Source organism: Leuresthes tenuis, unplaced genomic scaffold (genome assembly GCF_036924035.1).
Source record: "Leuresthes tenuis unplaced genomic scaffold, fLeuTen1.0.hap1 SCAF_18, whole genome shotgun sequence".
NCBI classification, from domain to species: Eukaryota; Metazoa; Chordata; class Actinopteri; order Atheriniformes; family Atherinopsidae; genus Leuresthes; species Leuresthes tenuis.
This window is the reverse complement of record NW_027325372.1, coordinates 22,758,905-22,772,106: the sequence shown is the minus strand read 5'-3', so window position 1 is coordinate 22,772,106 and position 13,202 is coordinate 22,758,905. Positions and strand designations below refer to the sequence as shown.

The 13,202-nt window shown below is 40.1% G+C and overlaps 1 protein-coding gene across 1 annotated transcript; it reads left to right on the top strand.

Annotated features, from left to right (window-relative positions):
- Nucleotides 1-313: 313 nt before the first annotated feature.
- On the top strand, nt 314-12,933 carry lrrc3b (leucine rich repeat containing 3B). The gene is made up of 2 exons (XM_072370313.1): nt 314-451; nt 10,353-12,933. The coding sequence occupies exon 2, from the start codon at nt 10,500-10,502 to the stop codon at nt 11,280-11,282; it is 783 nt and encodes a 260-aa protein (XP_072226414.1). The 5' UTR covers nt 314-451; nt 10,353-10,499; the 3' UTR covers nt 11,283-12,933.
- Nucleotides 12,934-13,202: the final 269 nt, after the last annotated feature.

Genomic DNA, 13,202 nt, shown 5'->3' with positions numbered 1-13,202 from the left:
TACACGCTTGTGGAGTCACTCACTTTACATTCTCAGTCCCTGAGATCACTGCAAGACACATTCAAGTCTTTAGCAATGATTGTAAATATTGAGTTGATATCTAATGAATATTAAAACAATTTTTTAAGGCCTATCATTTAACATAATTTAACACATATTGAATTTTATCACCCTATAATGTCAACTTGTGTGATTTGTTATGAGAACCTTTTTTATGCTGAAAGCTGAGACGGGAAGTGGGGGTGTCTTTACACGTGACTTCATGAACGAAACCCTCCCTTTCTTCCTATTCAGTCCTGTGCGGTGTTTTATACTGAGAGGTAAAATATGCGAATTCACTCTGCGACTTGAACATCAGAAGGCGAATAGAGTTCGCTGTCTGCCCTTTCAGCCTCTCTGATCAGCCTCATATCATAAAGACGTTTTTACTCCAATAGATGACTGTCAGTAGGTGAGCAGTCAGTGTCGCCTGTTGCTCCTGTTTGTCTTTGCTGTACCACGTTAATGTCCGTCTGTCTGCCACTGTCGCGGCTTCTTGAATGCTTGCATGGAAAAATGTTTTTGACAGCCTGCCTTTGATGTTGATTCTTCAAAAATATTAGCTATTATGGGGAACGCACTACCATATGCCATTCATAAAGACTGAATTTGATCTTAATTTAGATTTGATTGAAACACCACAGACCCTGGAATTCATATAACTGTACCTGTCAAGAGCAAAAAGGAGGAACATCCATTCGGCGTACAATAAAGCCACAGGAAACTATTTACTCTCCCCATAATTTGAACTTCATCCATACCTCATCTGCAGTTTCTTGCTATCTTTTGCCAGAAAAAAAAACGCACCTCAGATGGCGGTAGCGGCGAGTGCGAACCATTCATAAAAGTTCAAATATTATCTTAATAGCATAGAATTATTCTCGTGTGACGAATTATAATGTCTTTCCCTTTCATTTAGAGCCTTGTTTAAAATGTAAAATAAGTATAGATTTTGTTAGACAGTAGGCTATAGGCGAGTATGATATATCTGAGATATTTAGTATATTACTAAATTATAAGATACGGGCTTGCGTGACGTTCTTTGCTACTCATCCTGGTCACAGTTCAGACATTAGGTTATGTTTGTTGAACTGACAAGACTGACAGCTAATCATTTTGTTATCTGCTGCTGTTTGTTCAGGTTTGGGAAGCCTCGTCTGTAGCCTGACTGTTATGGGAGAGGTGTCAGTGCATCAGACAGCCTAAATGCGGCAGTTAAACTGTTATTGATAGCGCTCTTTTCCACATGTGAGAAAACAACTGGATCCTCTAGGGATTTTTGGTGTATCCCTTCACATTTGAAGGTACATCCCGGTCAAAGGGTGTAGTTTTAACAGGTGCTTGGTTATTCCATTCAAACTCCAATAATCATACTTTCCCCCACTCTATAGATGAGGTAAATTCTAACTTCAAATCAATCAAGTTATGTCCAGGACTGCAACCTTTGAGCTTAAGTGCAATGAGTCACTTTATGAATACCACTGTATGTAATCTATATTCTGAATCTCTGCTGTGTTGTGTGACTTGTGATACATCATACTTATTTTTATATGAGGATTATATCAGTGAATTTAAAGTATTTTTAGAATTTATTGGTAATGATTGGTCTGCTCTAAAATGTTTCCATTCTCCCAGTCAAATATGACTTTAAAGACCATTAATGACCCGTTAATAACAGGCATAATAAAAGGAAGTGTCTGTCTGCTCCTAACTTCCTGATAAAAAATGTTTAGAATTATTGAAAAGGGTACTTTAATGATGCCAAATATGACAAAATCAACTCCTGCTTTTCTGGTTCAGGAATCATTATCACAAAAGAACCGAAAGTTTTGCAAGGAATTTTTCTATAATTGGTTTACATTAGAAACTTAGATCTGTATTGATTTCAGTTTAAGTTAATTCTGTCATTTTGTCTGTTGAAACCTCAGCTAAATCCTGCTTTTAAAGCTGCATTTCACTTAATATTTGGTCTCTTATTTTGCTTTTGGAACCAGAAGTTTTGCATAGATTCTTGCATTTTTAGCTATTCAGTTTACAGTAAGTGTGTTCTTCTGTCTGATGCAAAAAGGCAAAAAAAAAAAAATGCATTTATGGGTGAGTAGCAGAAGTATGTAGTTGATCCGGGATGAGACAGGGAGCCAGTGCAGTGATTGAAGGATGGGGGTGATGTGCTCATGCTTACCGCCTTTCATCAGGACCCTGGCAGCGCTGTTTTGAATATATTGCAGCTTCTGGATGGTTTTGCCAGGTATCCCGATGAAGAACCCGTTACAGTAGTCCAGTCTTGGGGAAATGAAGGCATGGACCAGTTGTTCTGCTGCTGGGAGGGATAGAGTGGAACTGAGTTTTGAAATGTTGCGGAGATGGTAGAATGAGGTTTTTGCACAGGTGTTTTATATGGTCGTTGAAGGTCAGGTAGGAGTCCAGCCAAACTCCCAGGTTTGTTGCTGAGGAGGAGAGAGGAATTATCTGTCCGTCGAAAGTAAGTTGGGATATGGGTGAGGAGTGAACCTGATGTGGGGTACCAATGAGAAGTGCTTCCGTTTTATTGCTGTTCAGCTGAAGGGAGTTATCGGTCATCCATGTCTTGATTTCCTCAAGGCAGGAGGTGAGGGATGACAGGGCTATGGAGGGCTTTGGGGCGGTTTTGGTTTTCATAGGGATAAGGGAACAGTGGGATGCAGAGAGACACTGCCTTTCAACAGAAGGCCAACGATTTCTTGATTGCAAGCTCCTCCCTCTTCAGGAAAGCACAAACATTATTGTTGCCAGCAATTTTGAGGCAGGTGTTCCATTTTTAGTAAAAGTTTGAATGTATTTATGAAACATCAAATCAGTGTAAAATTGTCAGTTTGAAGCAGCCATCCTACTGCCAGTCCAGACTACTGTTCTGTCTTAGTTAGTTTAGTTTGATTTGATTTAAAATCATTCAGTTGCTACTTGGAAATGTATATGTTTTTGGTTCTTGGCTGGAAGGAGCATTCTCTACAGAAATTTCACTGTTGCTTTTCACATCAGTGTTTCTGGCACTTTTAGGCTGCATCATTGGCAGAATTCTAAAGATGGACATAGTCATTCAGTGAAAAACCTGAAGCCAATGTGGAAGTTTGTCACAGTCCAAAACCACCATAAATTATAATGTTTCTTTTTTAACTAGATTACCTCTGATCATTGTGCTGGTGGTCATTGTCTGAATAATTCCACAGTTTAATAGATATTACACCTCATAGATACATGTATTTGCTTATTCAGGCTTCAGGTATCACTGTCCAGTTCCAGCCTCTGGTCCCAATATGGTCAGTTCTGGCTCAAAAAAATTTGTAAGATGACAATTGCCAAATGCTGAACTCAAGGCATCAAAACAGAAGTTCACTAACCAATAGGTGGTGTCAGAGTATGAAGTCTGTATCTTCAAGTAGTTCTCGTCAAGTTTGTTTTGTAGCCTCAGCTTTTCTCCATATCTCTTAGTTTGTGGTAATCAACAGTCACATTTTTATGTAATAGAATAACACAAATTGATAGTAGAACTTTGGACATGTTGAAACTCATTTTTTAAACTCAGTTCCTCTGTAAGTTAGCTGCATAAATTATCTAATAATCTGTAATGTTCTTATTGTTGGATTTCTTAATGGGAACTGTATTTTTAACAAATGTAGCTCAAATTGTTGAGAAATGTGTGTTTGTTGAGGGTGATTTTCCACTTTTGTATTAAGCCACCTTTGTTACTCCGAAGTATTGCTTATTTTTAATTTTCACAGCAATAAATTAACTTGCGTAGGATAGAAGCTCAATGTCTTCTTACAGCTTCCTGTAAAGATGAGTATCATAAAGAGGAGTAAGATGCAAAAGGAATAAGTTTATTTACATTGCCTTGTGTCTGCATGTGAAATTTGTTGACAGTTAGAAAGATACTTTTTCTGACTGTGCTAGGAATAAATATCACAGGATCAGTGTGACAGTAATAATAAAGCTTTTAAAACTAGGCCATCTACAACCTTTGCGCCTTTTTGGGACCTTATTTTGGTTAAAGGTTGTTGGTTAAACATGCAGAAATTATACTTCATACAGTGGCATTTTGGGCTGCATGGTGTTGTAGTGGTTAGCACTGTCGCCTCACAGTGAGAGTTCCAGGTTCAATATCCAGCTGGGGCCTTTCTGTGTGGCGTTTGCATGTTCTCTCTGTGTATGTGTGGGTTCTCTCTGGGTCCTCTGGCTTACTCCCACCATCCAAAAACATGAATTGGTGTCTCTAAAAAATTGTCTTTAGGAGTGTCTGGTGTATGTGTGGTTGTTTGTCTCTGTGTGGCCCTGTGAAGGACTGGCAACCTGTCCAGGGTGTACCCCGCATCTTGCCCGATGACCACTGGGATAGGATCCAGCCCCCCTTGCGACCTGACCAACAGTTTAAGTGGGTATAGAAATGGACAGTATCACTTTTATGTCAGCTGAAAGGAACTTCAAGGCACCAAATTCCATTTTACAGTTTTTTTTAAGGCAACTTTTGTTATTGTAATGATGAAATGAAAGTGTCAGTTAGTCTATGACTTTCATCCAGACAGTTATATCGCAAGAAGTATTCCATGGACTGTCGTGAGTTTAGTCCTGACAGTTTTAGTCAAATGTGGGTGAATCCTTATAATCCAGCCCCACTGCAGAGAAAACAGGAAGGATGGGAACTAAGTGTAGGTTTGCATCCTCCACATTGTGAGAGGGTGGTTCAGTCATCATATAATGGTGCACATGGGAAGAGGCCCTGGAGCTGACTCTGGACATGCTCAGAGGCTTATATTTCCCATCTGGCCTAGGACTGGCTGGGAATCCACCTGAAGGAGCTGATGGAAGTTGATTTGAGATTTTATCCTTTAATGTCTTGATTATGAAAGGGACTACGCGGTTTTGTGGTTGTTGAGTCATAATTTCTTAGCCAGCCATAGAATTTGGTCCAGCATGTCGGCATCACTATCAGGCAAAAATTTCTGTGATGATTCCCTGCCTTCTGATCTGTCTGAAAAGTGAGGCAAAAATGATTGAGTGATCTATTTTCCTATTGTGCTTTTAGTATGAATAGTTTTCCATATACTTACAGGCCACTGTAGTGGAATTGATATAGTACAATATGGTAAGGAATTGGTTACAGATAATTGCTCCTTGGGTCTTCTAGAAATTGATGATTAGATAACAAAAACTATGGATAGAATTATTGTTCTATTGTTTTGAAAACAGTCATGATTAGATATAACCTCAGTGACAATGACTGATACAGACCACATATGCCACATAATATTTTTGCAAGGGGCATGCCATAAACAATCTTGACAGCTGAAGGAATTATTGAAGTCAACAACTGCTGTTATACCTGCTGATAGTTGGCTGTGGGAAATTAGAGATCAGTTCTGGAAGCTATCACTTTGTGAAATGAGTTATCTATTCACCAAGTCTCACTATTCATTTGGCATGTCTACATCTACAATGAGTGAATAAATAACTTAAACTGCTCATAGTTTGCATCAACAGGGTAATATTCCACTTATAGATGAAGAATTTGGAATCGATCTGACTTCAGTGCAGGGTTTTGCTATACCTACAAAACTTAAGAAGTTGTAAAATTATATTAACTTACATGGGTCCTAAATGCTGTGCTCTGTTCTATCGCACACATGAACAAAGTTCAACAAAGAAGATAATTTTTTTCCTCCTTTAATTTTGCAACTGTGCAGCACTGTGCAGCACAGAGAATAGGGAAATATTGGGGAACTGGGTTCCAATTCTTGTCACGGTCTTTGGCTAAGTATGGGTAGAAGTTAATTACGGTGGATAAATGAATGGTTATTTTAACTCGACACCAACCTTTATCTGAACACCAACCACATGCACATCACTTTCGAGGCCGGCAGAGATTGGATCAGAGATTGGACCACGTCTGAATCGCGGGCTTCTCAGACGTGGTCCACTCGCTCGTCGAACAGCCTTTCTTTCCCCTTTCCCTCCCGTCTAGAAGGGCGATGTCCCCAAGCGGTCACTCTCGGGCCTCGATTCTTTAGGCGGTTAGGTATCTGTTCATTGGGTCATTGGTCTACATAGGGATTATAGGGAATTATTCACCGAGTCTGGTCCATTTTTTGTTTTATTTTATTAATTTTTTTAGCACAAATTTCTTGTGTATCACATTTCAAGGAGTTCTGAAAACAGCACATGGTTCATCATGTAAAACAGACATGAAATGACGTTAAAACAACGCCACTGTGATTGGCCGCCCACCACTCCAGTGTATGGCATCTGTCTCCATGAGTGTGAGTAATTTTGTGAGGCACCTGACTAACATGACAATAAAGTAATCTTAATTTTAATGTAGTTCCAATAATCTGATTGAGGATGACTCTGAAGAAAATGTTTTTTTTTCCAAGGAGTGATGAATGGAGGTGTTACAGGCCTGTTTCTTGTCCTGCAGGTGTCACCTTTGTTTTAAAGTCTAGATAAGGAGGAAGTAGCATTCGGTCTGGTTGCTCTCCTCCGATCTGTAACAAAGAGGATCTTTTGTGTATTCCAGGCGAGCTTGCTAGTTGGCATAAAAGTGTTCATTGTCCCCAGCTTTATCATGAAAGCAAAAGGGGAAAGAGGTCTCGTGGGATGCGGCAAATTTTGGGATTTCATTAGATCACATAACTGTGAATATCTGTACATGTAGTGTCATGTATTCAAGTAGTAACTGCATCAGCAGCTATCTGCCCCAATCTCCTAATAAGTCCTCTATAAAGTGAACACTAAAACATAGGTGGGTGAATTAAGTGGACAATCCAAACACAGTTTGGTCAATTAGTCCTTTTTGCTTGGGAAGGTTCCAAATGGAGTTAAATTCTGAGAAAATCTGAGTAGCAGCAATGATAGGAGCTATTCAGATTCTCTAAATGCTTAGGAAAGGAGCTTTCAATGCTTTTTTATCATCTTTTTCAGCATTAAAAATACTTTTTTAATTGGACTATTGGACTTTTTTGGCCAGTGGGACTCTAGAAGCAGCTGATGGGTACCGACAGGCCAAGTGGATGATTTGGCCAATTTTTGCCTCTGCGGTTGTTGAAGCAAAAACTCAGGCTTGGGAGGAGTTCGGTGAGGCCATGGAGAACGATTTCCAGACAGCCTCGAAGAGATTCTGGTCCACCATCTGGCGCCTCAGGGGGGGGAAGCAGTGCACTGTCAACACTGTATATGGTGGGGACAGGACTCTGCTGACCTCAACTAGGGACGTTGTGAGTCGGCGAGGGGAACACTTTGTGGGCCTCCTCAATCCTACCGACACACCTTCAGATGAGGAAGCAGAGTTGGAGAGCTTGGAGATGGGGCCTCCTATTTCTGGGGCTGAGGTTGCCGAAGTGGTGAAAAAGCTCCTCGGTGGCAAGGCCCCAAGGGTGGATGAGGTCCGTCCGGAGTTCCTCAAGGCTCTGGATGTTGTAGGGCTGTCTTGGTTGACATGCCTGAACATTGGGGACAGTGCCTCTGAACTGGCAGATTGGGGTAAAAAGGGGGACCGGAGGGTGTGTTCCAACTCCAGGGGGATCTATTCGGGGCTACTGGAGAGGAGGATCCGTCGGATAGTTGAATCTTGGTGCAGTGTGGTTTATGTCCTATCCTTGGAACCGTGGACCTGCTCTACACCCTCAGCAGGGTCCTGGAGGGTGCATGGGAGTTTGCCCAACCGGTCTACATATTTTGTTTTGTGGACTTGGAGAAGTCGTTCAACCGTGTCCCTCTGGGAGTCCTGTGAGGTGTACTCCGAGAGTATGGAGTGCTGGATCCCTTGATAGGGGCTGTTCGGTCTCTGTATGACTGGTGTCAGAGTTTGGTCCGCATTGCCGGCAGTAAGTAAGATGTGTTTCCGGTGAGGGTTGGACTCCGTCAGGGCTGCCCTTTGTCACCAATTATTTTCCGACGTGGAAGAACCTGTTGAGCTGACCATCTGTCCTATACTTATAAGTGTGTTAGTCAGTTTCTATAGTTTAATTTTATTTTGAAAGGGGGTGGAAGTTTATTTTGTTGATTCTGTGTCGGATTTCCTGTGCTGGTGCAATCTGCTGCTGAGCCGCTGCTGAGCCGCTGCTACGTGCTGCTACTGTTACGTGGCGCCGGTTGGTGACCGCGGTGCCGTATTACACAGCCGTTACATCCCCGGTGGAAATCCTGTGTTAGAGGTAGGGTGAAAAGCTCGATCATCCGGGAGGGGCTCGGAGTAGAGCCGCTACTCCTCTGCATCAAAAGGAGTCAGATGAGATGGCTCGGTCATCTGGTTAGGATGCCACCTGGACGCCTCCTTGGTGAGGTGTTCCGGGCACGTCCCACTGGGAGGAGACCTTGGGGAAGACCCACGACACGTTGGAAAGACTATGTCTCTCGGCTGGCCTGGGAACGCCTCGGGGTCCCCCCGGAAGAGCTGGAGAAAGTGGCCGGGTACAAGGATGTCTGGATTTCTCTGCTCAAACTGCTGCCCCCGCGACCCGATCCCCAAAGAAGCGGCAGATGATGGATGGATGGAGATAATTATGTCCCACAATTCCTTAGGCAGATGCTCAGTTATATCTATCCAGTTGTACTGACTCTTTGTTTATAAATAGGAGAACATTAGGGGCTCATCACAAATGGTTATCACCTTTGAAGAATATATTAAAACTTTTTTTTTTTTTTAAGTATTTTTTTGGGCATTTCAATGCCTTTATTGATAGGACAGTGGAGAGAGACAGGAAACAGGGCAGAGAGAGAATGGGAATGACACGCAGCAAATGGCCGTCCAGTTCAGGACTCGAACAGGGGCCAACTGCATTGAGGACTAGTCTCTGTATATGGGACGGCTGCTTAACCCACTAAGGCACCAACCACACTGATATTAAAACATTTTTTGCCCTCTTCTTTCCTTTTAGATTACTGACACTGATATATATAAGAAATATTCTATATTGTATCTGATTATACTAATAGAATCTATGTATGATATAGCCTTTGTGTAAAAACATAATAAGATTGCATTAATCAAAGAATTTAAAATACTTTTTTTGTTTGTTGAATATTTGTTGGTCATCTTTTAGTTTAAGTGCTGTTGACCTACAGCAGGTAGGTGTAAGTGTGGTCAGATTATCACTGTAGCGCGGTTGTCTTTTCTTAAGTCTTAACAAATTTGTCCTGCCACCTTTCCATAACTTCATGATGTTTTTTGTTGAGGAAAAGCGCTTTGGAAAAGATAACAGGAGGAGGAAAATTTTGTATACTTTGTTTTTGTGTATTTCCCTAATTTGCAATGTCTGTTTAAATTTCTTTGCTTACATTCCCTCTCTCATCAACTGCTGTGTGTGTATAGGCTTACACACAACCCCTGACAAAAAATGTAGAATCACAACACTTCAATTCAGCATCTTTATTTTGTAAGAAAAAAAATAAAACATATTTGGCTATGTACCTGTGCTCTGCTTTTGTTGGTTTAGCTGTCGGCTTCTTCTGTTCCTCTCCTGTTCCCAACCTCATTTTCTCACCGTTCCTTATAACACCAAGTTGCATAAAAAAAATAGTGAATCAATAAAGACATTGCAGTGTGTCTTGGGAGTTGACATGTTTTTTCCTCTCCCAAAAAAAAGTTGTTTTCTTGGACATAAGGTTTCTGCTTGTTGGTCCAGTTAGCTTGTCAATAAACCTCTCACAATAAACAATCACTTGTTTAATCAGTTATTTGAGAAAATTGTTCTGCATGTCTGTGACAATCTTGATTCATCTTTATGAAGTTTAAAAAGTTTAAAAGGCAGTCATGTTTGTTTTTTTTACTGTAATGCTCTGCATTTTTTTAAACAAATAACTCAAATATTATATGAATTATCAAATGGTCTATTCTGATAATGGCGTAAAAATGTACAAAAACAATTAATTCAATAATCATAATTATTTGAATGAGAGTAAATGGTCTACTAAATTTTCATAATTGTTACATACATCTCCCTACACTTACATATGAGAGATTTGGTTATATATTTGTTCCACATTCACAAATCTGTTTATCCCTGCATGTATGACACAAATTATGTAACTTTCAAAGCAACCTTCATTTATGTTTATGCATTTGGCAGATGCTTTTATCCAAAGCGACTTACAGGTAAGACTTAAAGCTAAGGCCTAAGGACCCCTAGTAACTTTCATGCAAGGGATTTGGACCCAGGTCTCCCGCATGGAAGGTGGCAATCATACCACTACACTATCTAGACCTTTGGAAATAACTTTATAAGTCAGTAACAAAAGAAATGGATAAAGTGTGACCTCTTACTTTCTGTTTTATCTCATTCCAGGCCCGAAACACAGCATGATAATGTCTGTTCACACACCAGTAGCTGTAGTCAGTGTATTGTGAGGACCAGCTGTCACTATGCCATGTGTGTAAGGAACCAGTGGTGGTGTTGTGACTCCTGGCGGGATGCTGCTGACAGCTGTTCAGTATGACTCTGCTAGATTTGTGGTTGTCACGCTCCATCCCCATGTGCCTGCTCCTTCAGAGCCTTGTCCTCATGGCCCTGTGCTTCCCCTCGGCCAGCATGTGTCCAAAGGGCTGCAATTGCCAACGTGACCCCCATCTTCATGGCCTCAATGTTACGTGCAGTCAGTCCCGCCTCAAAGAGATTCCCCACAACCTCCCGGTCGACACGGTCCTGCTGAGGCTGGACCACAATCAGATAGGCACTGTGCCCGATCAAGCCTTCCATGGACTCAGGCTTTTGAGGGAGCTGAACCTCTCTTACAATGCAGTAGAAACTTTAGGGGAAGGTGCCTTCAGTGGCATAGAGGCAACTTTACAGGTGCTAGACCTTTCCCACAACCGCATCACTAGCGTTCACAAGGATGCTTTTGCTCAGCTGAAGTCCCGCGTCATTGTGGATGATAACCCCTGGCATTGTGACTGCACCCTCCAGCAGGCCATTGGCGGAATGGCCCATAATCATGAGGCTGCAGCCCGGGTTCTCTGCAGGAGCTCAGAGCTTCTTGACCAAGAGGGACGACCTTTCTTGGCAGTGGACACTGACCTGTGTAACCTAGCGAAAAGGACCACAGACTACGCTATGCTGGTAACCATGTTTGGTTGGTTTGCAATGGTCATTTCATATGTTGTATATTATGTTCGTCAGAACCAGGAGGATGCCAGACGCCACTTGGAGTACCTCAAGTCTCTTCCCAGCAAGCCCAAGAAACCTGATGAGGCTGATGACATAAGCACTGTTGTCTGACAGCAACATCATGTGTTCATCACAAATCTAATGAATGCCAAAATTTTTATGTAACAAGACCCACATTTATAGTGTTTAGTATTTAAAAAATTTTGCCCAAGTAAGCATCAAACTGTTTGTATTTTGGGATTTTTTGTTGTCCTTTCCAGGGTTAGTTTATGTCTGATATAAAAATCAAGCTACACTCAGACCGTGTTTTCTACCAAGAAAAAAAAGTAGTTTGCAAATTTGAATCTCAGGTTTAAATTCTGACATGGTAACTGATTTTTTAGATGAACAATGTTGAATATTTGAAAAAAAAAAACATATTCATTTTTAAACTCTTTACTCCTTTTCCCAAAGCCCCCATTTAGTGATCTCATACTGAAGTGAAAATTCAGCATCTGTGGATCCATGGTATGCTACTGAAGAACATTTGATCCATACATTGTGTGACATTGCCTTGGGTATGGTATATGCAAAAATGTGGGGTATAAAGTAATCTTATCTCTTTCCTTGTCTTGCTATTTATATCAGTCCAGTTGATAGAATAGAAAAGTGTTCATCTCCAGGTTAATAGCAAAAGTCCTAATATAGTGTACAATTATAAATGTACTGCTACAAAATTTGAAGAACAACACTTTTATTTTTGGTTGGAGCAAGTGATCATACTTCAAAGAAAAGCTAAGAATGTACCTATTTATTGTGTCTGATGATTAATTATTTTTTTATACAAAGTAATAATTTAAAGATTACATTGGTTAATGGGTTGATTCACTGCAAATGTGACAAATTTATGTGGCATTTTTGTCATAAGAATTTAACACACCACTTCCGGTCCCATAATCTCATCTACAATATTAATTTCTCCTTATAGCAAACCATGTAATTAGATAATAAGAAACTGAAAATCTTATTTGTCATGGTTTCAGCAATTTAAGCCTTGTGCAGCACTACAAGGGAGTCTTTACCAAACAATGAATGTTTGTTTGTAATGATTGATTTGTCTGCCTTGGGAGGACAACATTGTTTTGTAAAATCAATGTTACATCAAATTTGATACAGAAAATTTCCAAATGTCACACTGTAATTACTTCAAATATTCCTTCACGTTGAATTGTATAAGATGTGTCCACATTGGGTTTTATATTCTAAATATTTGCCTGTGTTTGTTACTTTGAAGTAGTTCCACCCTTATAAAAACAAATTTGGTCCTGCCATGCACAAATGAATGAATTTTAAAATGCATTTTTGTTTATGTTGAATATTATATGTAGCAATTTACATTAATCGGGGCTTTTGTTCTGAGACGGGATGTTGATTTGTTGTTTAAAAAAAAAGTATTTGCCATAAGACTTTTAACATTGATCATCAATAATAAGCATGATAAGATTTTGCTGTTTTGCCAGTATGGTTAAACCAAAAATGATGTGGTCAATCTGAAGTCTTTCCAAGTTAAAGCTTAACTGTATATTTTTTTAGATTTGTGTCTGCATGGGCTCACTGTACAAATGACAATGTTAGTTTCGTACCAGTCCCACTACAGATCCTGAAAACTCATGTAATCAATATTGGATAAGATATTTAAGGTAATATTAATTTGGAATTGATCACAATCAGCTTTTTTAAGTCTGTATGGATGCAGTCTGATAAGATCGGAAAAAAAGCAGTTGTGGGCTTTGCATTTTACACTCAGTCCTTCAGTGCTACCTTCCCAATATTAAAATATTCTTCAATAATCCAACTATGACACTAGGACTATATGCTATTTCCATTTTTTGTTACCACTTCATTCCACATTGACATTAATCTTTCATCAAGTATAATTAAGCCATTTAAATGAAAGCTGAAAACATTATAGAGTTACTGTACAATAATTAAGAGAGATGGGAGTACATGACCAAGAACCTAAAGAATTATACTTCTTTGCTGCGTGCTGTA